The 13567-nt window shown below is 37.1% G+C and overlaps 1 protein-coding gene across 1 annotated transcript in view; it reads left to right on the top strand.

Moving 5' to 3' along the window:
• The window catches only part of LOC136864292 (terminal uridylyltransferase 7), a 482777-nt gene that overhangs the window by 356200 nt on the left and 113010 nt on the right, over nucleotides 1-13567 (top strand). The window contains exon 14 of the mRNA XM_067141082.2: nucleotides 13101-13247. Coding sequence (XP_066997183.2) covers nucleotides 13101-13247 — 147 coding nt within the window. The remainder of the gene's footprint in view (nucleotides 1-13100; nucleotides 13248-13567) is intronic.

Genomic DNA, 13567 nt, shown 5'->3' with positions numbered 1-13567 from the left:
CCCCACTCCCGTCACAAGCGCTCCACCCATCCCTTCAAACCTCCCCTCTACCGCAGCAAACTATAACCTCAGAACAACACGCAATAGATCTCAACAGGCAGCCACACAGAGTGCACGGTCTCAACATCTAACGTAAGTGATACGACACATAACTTACTACCACATTTCTATATCACATCATCTTATATAATTATTTCTACTTACAGATACATTATTTTACAACATGAATGCCTCCACGGTACAACTAACGTGCAACTCAATCAGGACATATGACATTTAAAACGCACTTCATCTCATAATAGTCACCAACCTAACCTGAAACGACACGCTACAAGAAGAGAATGCTTTCTTAATAATATTCAGGATTTCAAGACAGCTCTCACAACAGCAGCAGCCTACAAAATTGCCAGATATTACTATCAAAACATCACGCAATTCACTCGTAAAGCACACAGTACAAATATGTATTCGGTCCTATTTATGTAAACATTCATATATTTCTAATAGACCAATTATATTGAACTATAACAACTAATCATAACAACCCATAGTACTGTTGTCAAACTATGTTAACCCCATTTTACGTCTGAAGAATGTGCATATAGCACCACATATTAGTACTTTTAATGTAAAGTATTTTAACAGGTATCTCATACCAGTATTTTAGTCCTAAGGGTTCATTTTAACAAGATTTTTACATGCCTGCACCTAACAAAACAAACAGTGTCAAGGTACAACTCTATTTTAAGACATAAAACAAGAATAGAAGGTGCTACAAACTTGTGTTTTAGTATTAAGGATCCATGTCAACAAGGTACTATATACCAATATTTTAGTCCTAAGAATCCAAATCAACAAGGTCCTTCTACATTTTTCATTTGACTGAACTATAAAAGTGAACAAGAAAACCTTATAAACCACTACATAAAATGTAATTAGGATACTGACAGTCCAGTAGTACATCTTGAAGACCCTACATTGGACTTAATATTATCAATGTGTACAAATGCAAAAGTAATTTTACTTCATATTGTGTAATATAAATTGTAAAGTGATAACATGTAGAACAGCATGTACCTCCCAGAAAATGTACATACTTTACTATCTTAGTAATCAATTCACTAGCATTTTGTCAAATTGATGAATTATATTCAATGCAATACTTTTGACACTGTATGCAGGGGAACATAGGACCTATATACATAACAGCTCAAATAGAGTAGGCCTATAAATCTCATATAACACATATTTCCAAACTAAGATGTACCTACCAACATTCTAATGACAATTGAATTTAACTTAAGCATTAATCATTATATGTGATGTTTTTGTAGATATTTTTGTGTATGTCAACTGAAGATGATCCCTTAGGGGTCGAAACCGGTTTGACCTTATTTACCAGTTTAGAAGTAAATAAATTAGTGTATTGATAAGGTGGTGACTCATATTATTTTTGTACCTACTAGTTTGTCGTTTACAAAGGCAAATATTCACACTACTAACAACAACCAAATCATTACTTCACGAGACCTACTCGTTTGTCGTTTACAAAGGCAAATATACACACTACTAACAACAACCAAATCATTACTTGACGAGACCTATTCGTTTGTCATTTACAAAGGCAAATATACACACTACAAACCATCAATAAAATTATTGATACTATATATACATTTCTTAATATACCTCCAGGTAAGAGTCGCACTGCACTCTACTTTTGCAGATCAAAAATCGTATTCTGGTAGAGAAAAGTACGACGACTTTCTCTATGTACGGATGCAACCTTCTTTACGAAGAGCATCCCTAACCTTATTAACACACTTCATCGACGTCTTGAGTTCTTCTGGAGTGCCGCACAGGTTGGTGTATCGCCTCAGGTTTCTGCAACTGAGAGTGGATACTCGGCCGACGATTTCCTCGACCAAGAATCAGCTCTGTGCTCAAACACACATCCACTACCGAATCTCGATTCTGTACGCATCACCACATCCACTGTACGTAATCTCGTCGAAGAATTGTAGTCCAACTATTATACAGAGTTGGAGTTACAAATAAACACTTAAGTAGCATCTTTGACCTAACAGCCACCAGAAACTCATTAGCATCAGCAACATATAGGGTGCTCACTCCGAAAACGATACTCAAGAACAATACAACATTGCCTAGGACTATGTGCAAAGTAACTCCCGGTCCGAGTGAGAAACACGCAGAATCAGAGACAGAAACACAAACAGAAACGGCATTAGAATCGAATGACTTGCCGCACACGCGTACCTGCTTATATAGGCTTGCTACACGTGGTTATAGCGTCCTGGAAAGTTTATAGGTAGCAACGCTCTCACAGGCACTTCTTGACGCGTCACTCAGTCAACCCAACCTCGCTTAAAACAAAGCCCTCGTATTGGCTATCGTGCGTCTGATGTGACATCGAACGTCCAGTCACGTACTTTCACATTGATCCACTCCAATTCTTCAGCCTATACTACCTGCCGTACCCCACGTTTCCAAGCCACTTGTTGCAACATATCCAACTGACTTCAACCGTCCTTCCCGATATAGTCGCAGATTTCCCGGTTGCACAATCCTTACGGCTAGGCCATATTTACAGACTCTTACCCAAACGGAAATTTATACAAAATATAATGATGCACATATGCAACATTCCCTAACTACACATTCTTCTTATAATATTACATTTTTACATTCTAAATAAACAAAATTACATGATTTTAACATTACAAACTATATACGAAAATTTCCTAACCTAAAATTCGGGGATCGTACATACGTACGGTTACAAGAGCTATCTGTGTAGGTGTGATGTAAAGCAAATAGGAAAAAAAAAAGTACTATCACCCCATCAACAACACAGTAATTTAAACTGAGAGGACTTTTCCTCTTGGTGAAACTTACAACTTGACTTTTCATCCCATTTACCATCATACCATTATCTGCTCTCCATCTCAAGACATTGTTGAAGTTTTTTGCACTCGCTCACAATTCTGTAACTTATTTATTACTCTATGCAGTATAACATAATCTGCAAAAAGCCTTATCTGTGATTCCAGTTCCTTACTCATGTCATTTATATATGTAAGAAAATATAAACATCTAATATTACTGTCATAAATGAGGTTCCTAGAAGAAAACCATAATTAAATTTCATCGTTTGCAAATGTTAAAAGGTCAAAATGACCGTTTTCAGTTCTGTTTTTTCCATCACTCTCGTTATGCGTTTAGGATGTACAAATACTTTGGTGGCTTTTAATGATTTTACATATACTTTTTGGCATATAGCGTCAAATATCCATAACTCATTTCTATTTGGTGCTATGAAGTCATATACCTACTTTTATTGGACGGTCATATTGACCACTACTGCAGTAGCTATATATCGGAATTTGTGACATTAATTTAGAGCAGGATATCATTCTAAGGAGCTGTAACAGTATACTTTATTACCGTAGTATCGAATAGATCGTACAGTAGAACCTCGATAATTTGAAATAGGTTAATTCAAAATCTCGCGTAATTTGAAGAAGCTCTCATTCCCGTTAACAAGAGGTACCGTACGGTTTTGCATGTTATTTAAATTGTTTAATTTGAAATACGGATAATTCGTAATTCGAAGAACAGTGTTGGTCCCATTACCAAAATTCAGACTTTTAATTCGAAACTGACTTTACATTTTACAAAAATGGTATTTTACAGAGTAATGTAAATTCAAAATATCTACGCATCATGAACGAACGCGTCATCAGTGCAGGGGTAGCTTTCCCACCTTTCACTCACTTCGGTGTGTCTACAGTGTGCTTCATACGTGCTAAGTTCAAGTAAAATAGTAATTCTTTTGTATTCAGCATTTTTAAAGGAATGCCACAATATCACGTAGCAGGCAGTGTGCGGAGAAACCGACAGTTAACGAAAAAGCGTGCCTCATATGATCAATTCGTATGCATCGAAGGATGTTGTCAGTGCCGATGAAACTGCATTCTTTATTTGTTTAATGCTGAGCCCAAACGGACTTACGGTTTTTAAGGAGAGAAGTGCCAACCGGGGAATCGTACAAGCGTAGGGGTCACTGTACTGTGTTGCAATGCACACGGAAGCGAGATATTTCCTCCCCTCGTCATGGGAAAGTTTGATAAGCCACAATGTTTTAAGGGCATTGGGTAGCTTCAGTGCAAGTACAAGGCATCTAAAATGCAGCCAGTACAGTAATCCAGTGAATAAAGCACTTGCACAGGGGAGCCAGTACACATTTCTCCTCGTCTTTGAATCATTTTTCTTTTTTTTAAAAAAAAATCATTGAGTGAGGTTATGTTTGCCGGTGAGTTAACCAAGTGCATTATTTGAATACTGTAAATGCACCTTGTTGGATGGATAAATTTTGGAAATCGTTCATTTTATTTTCCATGGCATTTGAATGGTTTAAACTGTGAATCAAGGTTAATTGCATGCAGTAACGGGTCTTAGGATACTTATGACGCCGCGAGGGTTGGCATTTCTGGATTACGATTTGGCGGTTAATTCGAAATCACGTAATTCGAAGTCCGATTTTTGCGTCCCACCAACTTTGAATTACGAGATTTTACTGTATTGCTTTGCTACAATGGGGCAGCTGTTGGTTCTTTTCAAACAATGATTCAGGTACACTGACAGGAGAATATAGTCAGTATTTGTTTAGCAATGAAAGGTATAAAATTGTAACGAGCAGTCAATTGTCGTGTTCAGTCATTACAAACATCGTTTGTAGTTACTCCGAAGAAACCTGTTCTCGCGTAGTCTTCTGATGGATCCCGGAGTTCTGAACCATTTACATAACATTTTCCCCATCACAATCGAGCGATAAACATGGGAGTGATTTAGACGTCGATAACTGCGAAGACGTGTATAGCTTGGCAAATCGTAATAGTTAGGATACTGATTCTAATTGTGTCGATCCTTTAGAATTGCCATGTGAAAGTGAAATCACAACAGCCTTCGACCTCAAGGGTTAGGGAATTACCAACCAAAGGGCGGCGTACTCACACCAGCAAAAATACTGATGACAAAGGTAAGCCTATTTGACATTATAATTTTGTATTTCCATAATTCTGTGCACAGTGTAAGTAAGTTTGGTTTTATATTTTGCAGGTGAAGGGAACACTAAGACAGGTAATTAAATCACTAGCAAGGATCACAATATCATCTGCAGAAGACTGAGCATACGCTGTGGTAAGTCAACATGTGGGTGTGGTCAGCACGTGGCGGTCGGCGAGGAAGAGGTTGCTCTTAATGAAACAATGTGTACTCGCGTTGATCTATAAAGCCTGCCAGGTCGTTGAGGACAGCAAAATGTACTCAAGGAAATTCCAGGTCCCACAGTACATGCAGAAAACCACATTTAAGAAACTTGTCCCCCCTACTGCTTGACGTCTTTTTATTGATGAATCCATTCTGTGCCACATTGAACAATGTACTGTGGTTAGAGCCCGCAGAGTTCTGAAGAATTCTGAATGGATACTTTCTTTGGAAGAATTGGACGCTTTCATTGGCCTTTTATACGCACGCGGAACTTATGGAGCTGACACAAACATTCTCGATCTGTGGTCACAGAAGTGGGGTCTTGGAATTTTCTCCAAGACTATGGCACCAAACCGTTCCCTGGGAATCATGAGGTTTCTTCAATTCGATGAGAAATCTACCTGCAGGGATTGCCTGAAAACTGATAGATTTACGCTTGTATCCGTTGTGTGGGACAAATTTATATCTAATTTTACTATTTGCTACGGACCAGGTGAGAACATTACCGTGGATGAACAGCTCTTTCCATCGAAAGCTAGATGTCCATTTATGCAGTATGTGGCTGATAAACCAGACATGTTTGATATTGAGTTTTGTTTGGCTTGGAAGCCAAGTATGTTGTAAACGGTTTTCCCTATCCTGGGAAAGATGAAACTCAACCCATCGATCGGACTCTTAAGTCAACATGTAGTACCGCATCTTGCTAAGCCTTTCATCAATCAGGGAAGAAATATTACTTGTAATAACTTCTTCACTTCACTGAAACTAGTGAAACCTTTGAAAAAAGAAAAAGAAAAAAAACACAGTTATTGTAGGCACACTGAACTGTAGTAGGACAGAAGTTCCTCCTTCTGTGAAGACCAGCAGTGACGCACTCTATAGCATACTGTAGTAGTGTCCAAAAATGAGAATGCAATTCTCATTTCATACCAAGGTAAAAAGAAAAAGAATGTCCTCATCCTCAATACAGTATATACTGATGTAAGCATCAATGAACAACATCTGAAGGAAAACCCTGAAACAGTCTCTTTCCATAATTCTACCAAATTTGGTGTTGGCATAGTAGATCAAATGGGCCCCTAACTACACGGTAAAATCAATGAGTCGGTGATGGTCTTCTTCAACATACTAGATCTCGTTGGTATAAATGATTATGCATTGTATAAGGCAGCAGCAGGCAAAAAAAATACTGAGAAGGGTATTCCTGAGACAGCTGGCAACCGATCTAGTGCATCCTTACGCGTCTTCTCAGGTTAGAAGTCCTCTCAACACCATCGTCTCTGTTGGCTACAACAGTGAGACCCTAGGCTCCGAAGAAAATTCACGTCGCAGATGGTGTCAGGTCGCAGTGTGCAAAGAGAACAAAACAAAGGAAAGGTGTGCAATGTGTAGAAAACTGATCTGTGGTAAGTGCACTTCAAAGGTTACCAAGGAAAGTGTTGTGTAAGAAGAACATTCTGCCTTACTAGTGTATTTATTTATAATAGTGTTTACAAGTCCTACATGATCACAATTAATTTATATAGGATCCATGATGTTTTTGTACTCAGTTTGAACCTTTTTCTGGCACCAATATTCCCAAAAAATGAATGTGTGTTACTATCTGTCGAAATGACCGCTTCGGTAAAAGTACAATATTTGAAATTAAGAGGATTTCTCCTATTCAATACAAAGATGTTTATTAACGTGAAAGAATCACATATCGTTCACATGAGGTACTAGTTTCAGCACCAAATATGTGCCATCATCAGCCACAAAGTCAAATCAGGCAAACACAATAAAACCTTAAAACAACTTTAAACACATTATAACACCTGCATGGATGAATATGAAATATCACTTTAAAACAACTTTAAAAACACACTATAACACTTGTACAGATGAATATAAAATAAAAAATGTACATGATGAATTTGCATTTCATTTTAAAATCCGTTAAAATCATGACTCCGTTGTTGTATACCCATGGCGGTTTGTCCAGCTTGTATATATCTTTAGTTTTTTAAAACTGTTAAATTATGCTGCGGAGTTTAATGTCATACGAAGTTGACACTGTGTGTGTTCTGTAGTTTGGTTCCGAAAAATAAGCGTAAACATGAACTTGGTTAGATCCAAAGAATTAATTCCCACTTCAATATGGGTTAAGGAACCTGGGGAAGAAATTAAGTCAAATTAGGCAAAAGATCGGAAGGAAAGATCAAAAAGAAAAGTCTAGAAAAACCGAGAGAATACTAGAAACGAACTCACCTTGAGCAGCCTGAGTGATCGGCGGACGGAGCTGGACTGATAGATGCGATTATAAGGTTAAGGGGCGAGGTGGAAGGGAGGAGAGGGGAGGGGTAGAGGCGGAGCAACTGTCACGGAGCTAAGGTGGAGCGGAAGGATGTGGTAGTGGGGGTAAATGATGTGGATATGTACTGCGTATGGTTTAAAAGATCAAATTGTTTTTAGGTGGTCTAATATTTCTTAACCATTTAATTAAGAGATCATAAAGAATATTAGATTTCTCAGAAATTTCATTTAAATTATAGTTAGGGTTGAAATATTGATCGCAATGAATGAAACAATTTTCGACAGTGTTCATAATTGGCTCTTTGTTTGCTATTTGAAGTATCTCAAAATCATGTTCTATATCAGTAAACTTATGATTAGAGTCGTGAATGTGTTGCCCTGTAGCAGAAAACTTGTTATATCTTACTGCGTTGACGTGCTCTGAATATCTGGTTGTGAAGTTGCGTCCTGTTTGTCCCACGTAAGAGGCGCTGCAGTCGATACACTTGAATCTATAGATTCCAGATTTGGAAAATCTGTTAGAGGTGTTGACTGATGTTGAATTATGTATAATTTCTGAGGTCCTATTGTTAGTTCTGAAGAAGATTTTTACATTATGTTTTCGAAAAACATTGGTGATTTGATGGATACCGTCGTTGAATGTAAAAGTAGATGAAACGTTAGTTATAGGTTTTTCTTTTGTGTGAGTAGTCTACTGCCGGTGTCCAAATTTATTGATTATCTGTTCTATAAATGATCTGCTGTAACCGTTGAATTTGGCGATTGTTCTTATAGTGTTGAGTTCGCTATAGAGGTCTTTTTTAGACATAGGTATCGTGAATGCACGATGAACCATGCTATTATACACTGCACGTTTGTGTGTTTGAGGGTGTGTGGAATCTTGATGAATAGTATTGGCAGTTTGTGTCTGTTTTCTGAAGATTCTATATGAAAGAGCAGATGGATTTCTGAGAATAGTTAAATCCAGAAAATTAATTACTTTATTGTTTTCGGACTCAAGCGTAAATTTGATGTGGGGGTCAATGTTGTTTAGTTCGTGCAGGGTAGAGGTCGCATTCTTGATTTCTTCATCCATTATAACAAATGTGTCGTCAACGTATCTGGCCCACATGAGGATGTTTGGAAAAGTATTGCTATTTATTTTTGTATATTCCAGAAAATCTAAATAAATGTCCGCTAGAATTCCCGATGCGGGTGATCCCATGGCCAGTCCATTTAGTTGATAGATGGTTTCATCAAATTTAAAGAAATTATTGTTGATGACCAGTTTCAGAAGAGAAATAAAATCTTGTATTTCTAATTTGCTGAGAGAGCTCTGTTTGTTTAAGTTATCTTCAATAATGGAGAAAAGTTTGGTTGTGGGTATGCTTGGATACATATTTACTATGTCGAAAGAATGAAGGGTATGGTTGGGTTGTACATTAAATGACTTCATTTTTTCAATTAGTTCGGTAGTGTTCTTGATGGAATTTTTAGAGAGAAATTGATAGTTCTTAGTTAAAAATCGTTGAACAAATTGCACAATTTTATATAGAGGGCTGGGTTTATAGTTAATAATTGGCCGGATAGGAACATCAATTTTATGTATTTTAAGGACGGCTTTAACTGTGGGTAAACCTGGATTCATATTAAATAGTTTCGATTTTTCGTGATCTGTAAAAAGAAAAAATATATTCTTTAATGTTTGCTTTAATTGTCGCTGTATTTTCTGTGTAGGATCTTTATCGATTATTGTAAACGTGTGTTGTTAAAAAATTCTTTGGTTTGAGTATGTAATTAATTTTGTCCATGATAACTGTAGTATTTCCTTTATCCGCTTTTGTGACAATTAGATCGTTATTTTTAATTTTCTTTTTGAATTCCACGATTTGTTTATGTTCGGAAGTAAAATTATTGGTATTAGAATTGATAGGGGGATTTATTTTATTTATGTTATCAGAACTGATCATCTTATCTACTTTTCTTTTTACTTCAAATCTAATTTCGTCTTTATCTTCTAGCGGCATTTTATTGATTGTAGCTTCCGACTCAATAATTAAGTTAGTGGCTGCGTTTATTTTGTTCATATTGGGCCAATTATGCTTCGGACCCTTCACTAAAATGGCGGTTTCTTCTGTGGATAAAATTACGTTCGAAAGATTGACTACAGGAGGATGGAAATTTTCGATTAAGTTTCTTTGCAAACTAGTTTCTTTGGGCTGAGTTTTTGATGTATTTCTGTTCAGTTTTAATGCAGCTAATTTCTTCTTTAACGTAAACTGTTTTTGTGAGAGTATGTCATACATTTTATTATTAACCTGATTTGGAAATAGATTCCATTGAATGCCAGGAAGCAGATTGGCTGCTTCAAGGTGAGTCTCGTAAAGTTTATTGTTTAAAAACAATTTTTTCTTATATAAAAAACAAAGTTCATGTTTCAACCAAATTTTGTTCGTTTTTTGTTGGGCTTGGGCGGAATGTGGTGCAGAACAATGTTTTTTGAGCGTTCCTTTCAGAAAGTTCGCCATAAGACCTATCTGTGTTGGAGAGACGTAAAGCAGCTTGTAAAAAATAAAAATTCCCTCGGTACTCTGTCACATGCCTTCTCCGGATTTACAAAGGAAAAATATAACTGTCTATTCCTCTTGTAGCATTTTTCAGTTACTTGATGGATAGTGAAAATCTGGTCCTGGCACCTGTGTGTGATCGGAAACCACATTGGGTTTCATCTAATCTACTTTCCACCAATGATTGCACCTGCTTTCTTAAAATTCGTGTGTACACCTTGCCTAATATAACAGTCAGTAGTTGTTGTGTCCTTCCTGCCCCCCTGTTTATAGATATGAGTAGTTGCTGCTTTCTTCCCATCTGAAGGAACCTTATTCACGTTCTGTGCTAATTCTGTTACTCTGTGAAGCCATTTCATGCCTGCCTTCTGACTATATTTCACCACTTCAGGTTTGATTTAATCTATTCTTGCTGATTTTTCTTCATTCATCAATGATCTGCATATATGACTGTCAGCCAGGTGGCAGTTTCCCCATTAATTGTGCACCTAGCCTTTTCTTGAACATTTTCTTAAATTCTTTATGAAAATTTAGTTTATTTATCATCCTTTCCACTCCCTCAATCGTCCCCATTCGTCCTGTTGCATCGGCGTTGAACTCTGTTCTCACATGCTGCTATCTCCCGTTGAATATGCTGTACTCCTTGCACCCTGTTACCACAGACCAGTTTAGTAGTTTTCACCGAGTGTCCCTCTTAGGCACCACCACCATTCAACCAGTTGGTATCTCTCCTTGTGATGCCCTGCACCTTTGATGGCTTGATATTCAGCTGCTACTGCAGGCAGTTGGCATCAAACCTAGGACACCACACCATAAAACCAGGAGCTTGGTTCTTGGCATGTGTCTCCGCAGATACCACCTCGCCACCAGTTTACACCACCACCAGTATGGTGCACTACGCTGATGAGGTAGAGGAGTGGTTACAACCACTCGTGATAGGCATCCGAAGTTTGTCACGTTGAACCAACTGTCTTGAAGAACTTCAGTTCTCTCTGTAGAATTAAACAAAAATATTGACATGTTTTTGTGATATCTGAAGCCATTTCTTTTCAGTTTTGACTCAGTTAATTTATGACTGTTGTAACAGTTATATGTTAAACATTCAACAATCATGAAGTTAAATGCCTAAGTTTGGAGACTTTGTGATACCTTGCTAACACAAAGAAAAAGAGGAAAAAAGTATTTAAAAAAATATTGATAGTGAAATCACTGGTAACATTGCTCCTACCTCTCACTTCGAGGTGGGTTTCTTTAACCATTATTATTTGCTCATATTTGCTGATGTGCTCTCCGACTATGTAAACTGTTAATATTCAAATGCACCAGTTTCATACGCTATCACACTGTCTTCGATTTCCACATAAATTGTCAGATCAATTCTACTTGCACACTTATATACTTTGATTAAATAGCGAATAATTAAATTTGCACTTGTAGAGAGTTATATCACGATACTGAAAGAGTTGGCCGTGCAGTTAGCGTCCCCTATCTGTGTGCTTGCATTTGGGAGGCGGCAGCCCAAATTATTGTTTTCCGTGATTTGCCATTTCCACACCAAGCAAATGCTGGGGCTGTACCTTAATAAAGGCAAAAGGCACTCTCTTCCCAATCCTAGCATTTTCCCATCTTTGCATTGCTAAAACTTCCATTACTTGCCATGATCATCTCTGTAAACTTGGTAATTTTATTACTTCAGTGAATTCATCTTATCCCTGTGTTATGTACAGCATTATGGCACTGAATTACTTCTTGTTCTTTGTGAACTTTACTCTGTCACTTTCAATATTTGAGACGTCTTTGACACTTGCACAACTTTGTTATGACTTCACTGTGTTTTAAACATATAACAAACTATGGTTGCTCGTTACTCTCTGACTTGCACTAGTAGTGGAAATATACGTCACAATTTGGGATACTTTATTACCATCACAAGTTTCGAACCAAGGCGGTATCAAACATGCTTACTATCCGATGACTCAAATTGGAGTAGAATTATTCCTGCCGCATACAACTTTCCTGGTGAAACTCGCTTGAAGCTGGCCGATTTATGATAAGCAAGTGGAGAAGCCTTGCTTCTAACATCATGCTGGATACTGGCTGAATAAGTCAACCTTGTAACCTGCTATAACAGCCGTATGAAGAAATATTTTATTTTCCTAATCTGCCTCTATCTGGACCATATTACGAGTACATTATGTAATTTTACTATTTAATATGAATGCTAGAGGAATTTTACCGAAGAGCTAATGTTTTAAGTGAACAGTTATAAGATAAGAGCTGTTGTATGACTAGAAAACCTTTCACGAAATTCAGTCCACCATGCTAGTTGGTTTCAGTGTATGGGTCATATAGCTACAAGTTTACATTTAGGAGATGGTGAGTTGAAACCCCTTTGTTGGCAGCCCTGAAAAATGGTTTTCCATGGTTTCTTTTGTTCACTCTGGGCAAATGCCTGGGCAGCTACATTTTTTATTTTCTTAATTGTTGTTTTGTAAAAGATGTTTCTCTTCATTTAATTTAGTAATTTAGCCGCCTGAATATAGTCCATGAAGGCATCTGGAATAGTGGAAGGTAAAGGTTTCCACTGTCCTCAACAATGGTATACTAAGTGGGATAAAGTAGTTAGCTCTTATGTCCAGCTGCCTTTGCCTACAGAAATTAACCTTATACTCATTCTGGTGTAGGCTTTCAAGAAGTTGAAATCTCATTTCTAAATTTTCCAACTTCTTGGTGAGGAATGAAACATCCTTCCAAGTGAAAGAAGCATACCATTTCCACTTTGGCAAAATGTTTCTCTAATGGATAAGTTTTCTAAGTGTAAAGGATTCTGAGGCAGGTCTCCTGATACATACTTGCCAAGATATTCCCAGCTCTTAAGTGAAATATTGGAACAGTAATGATTGTTTTTGTATATTTTCAGATATTAGGCCTTGTTATGAAGAGGTTCACCAAATTGTTTTTGTTTATTTTCAGATATTAGGCCTTGTTATGAAGAGGTTCACAAAATTGTGTGACATATGTGATGCTTCTCGGGGAAGTCTGTCATCCTATACATATATTTTAATGGTGATCCATTTTCTGCAGCAGTGTGATCCTCCTGTCCTTCCTGTATTACAAGAGGTATGATTATTTCTATACTGGCTTTAGTATTGGTATTATTGTAATAATTACACCAGTGAATGCACATCATTCTGTGTTAGTTTAATATTGATGACTTCATTCATCAGTTATTTTATTCACTGACATTTCTGTGTATATACATAGTAATTATAGACTCCAGTTAGATAGTTTTTCAAGCTAGTTTGTGCTTTCTGTCAAAAAATTTAACTACATTTATTTATTTATTTATTCTTTTTTTTTCCCTACTCAGACAGGATGGATTAATTCTTTTGTACTTGTGTGGTCACGGTTTCAATTCCTGTCAATGCTCATGTGATCTT

The sequence above is a fragment of the Anabrus simplex genome, chromosome 2 (assembly GCF_040414725.1).
Source record: "Anabrus simplex isolate iqAnaSimp1 chromosome 2, ASM4041472v1, whole genome shotgun sequence".
In the NCBI taxonomy this organism is placed as follows: Eukaryota; Metazoa; Arthropoda; class Insecta; order Orthoptera; family Tettigoniidae; genus Anabrus; species Anabrus simplex.
Note: the sequence above shows the minus strand (reverse complement) of the source record. Positions and strands in the feature narration are given on the sequence as shown.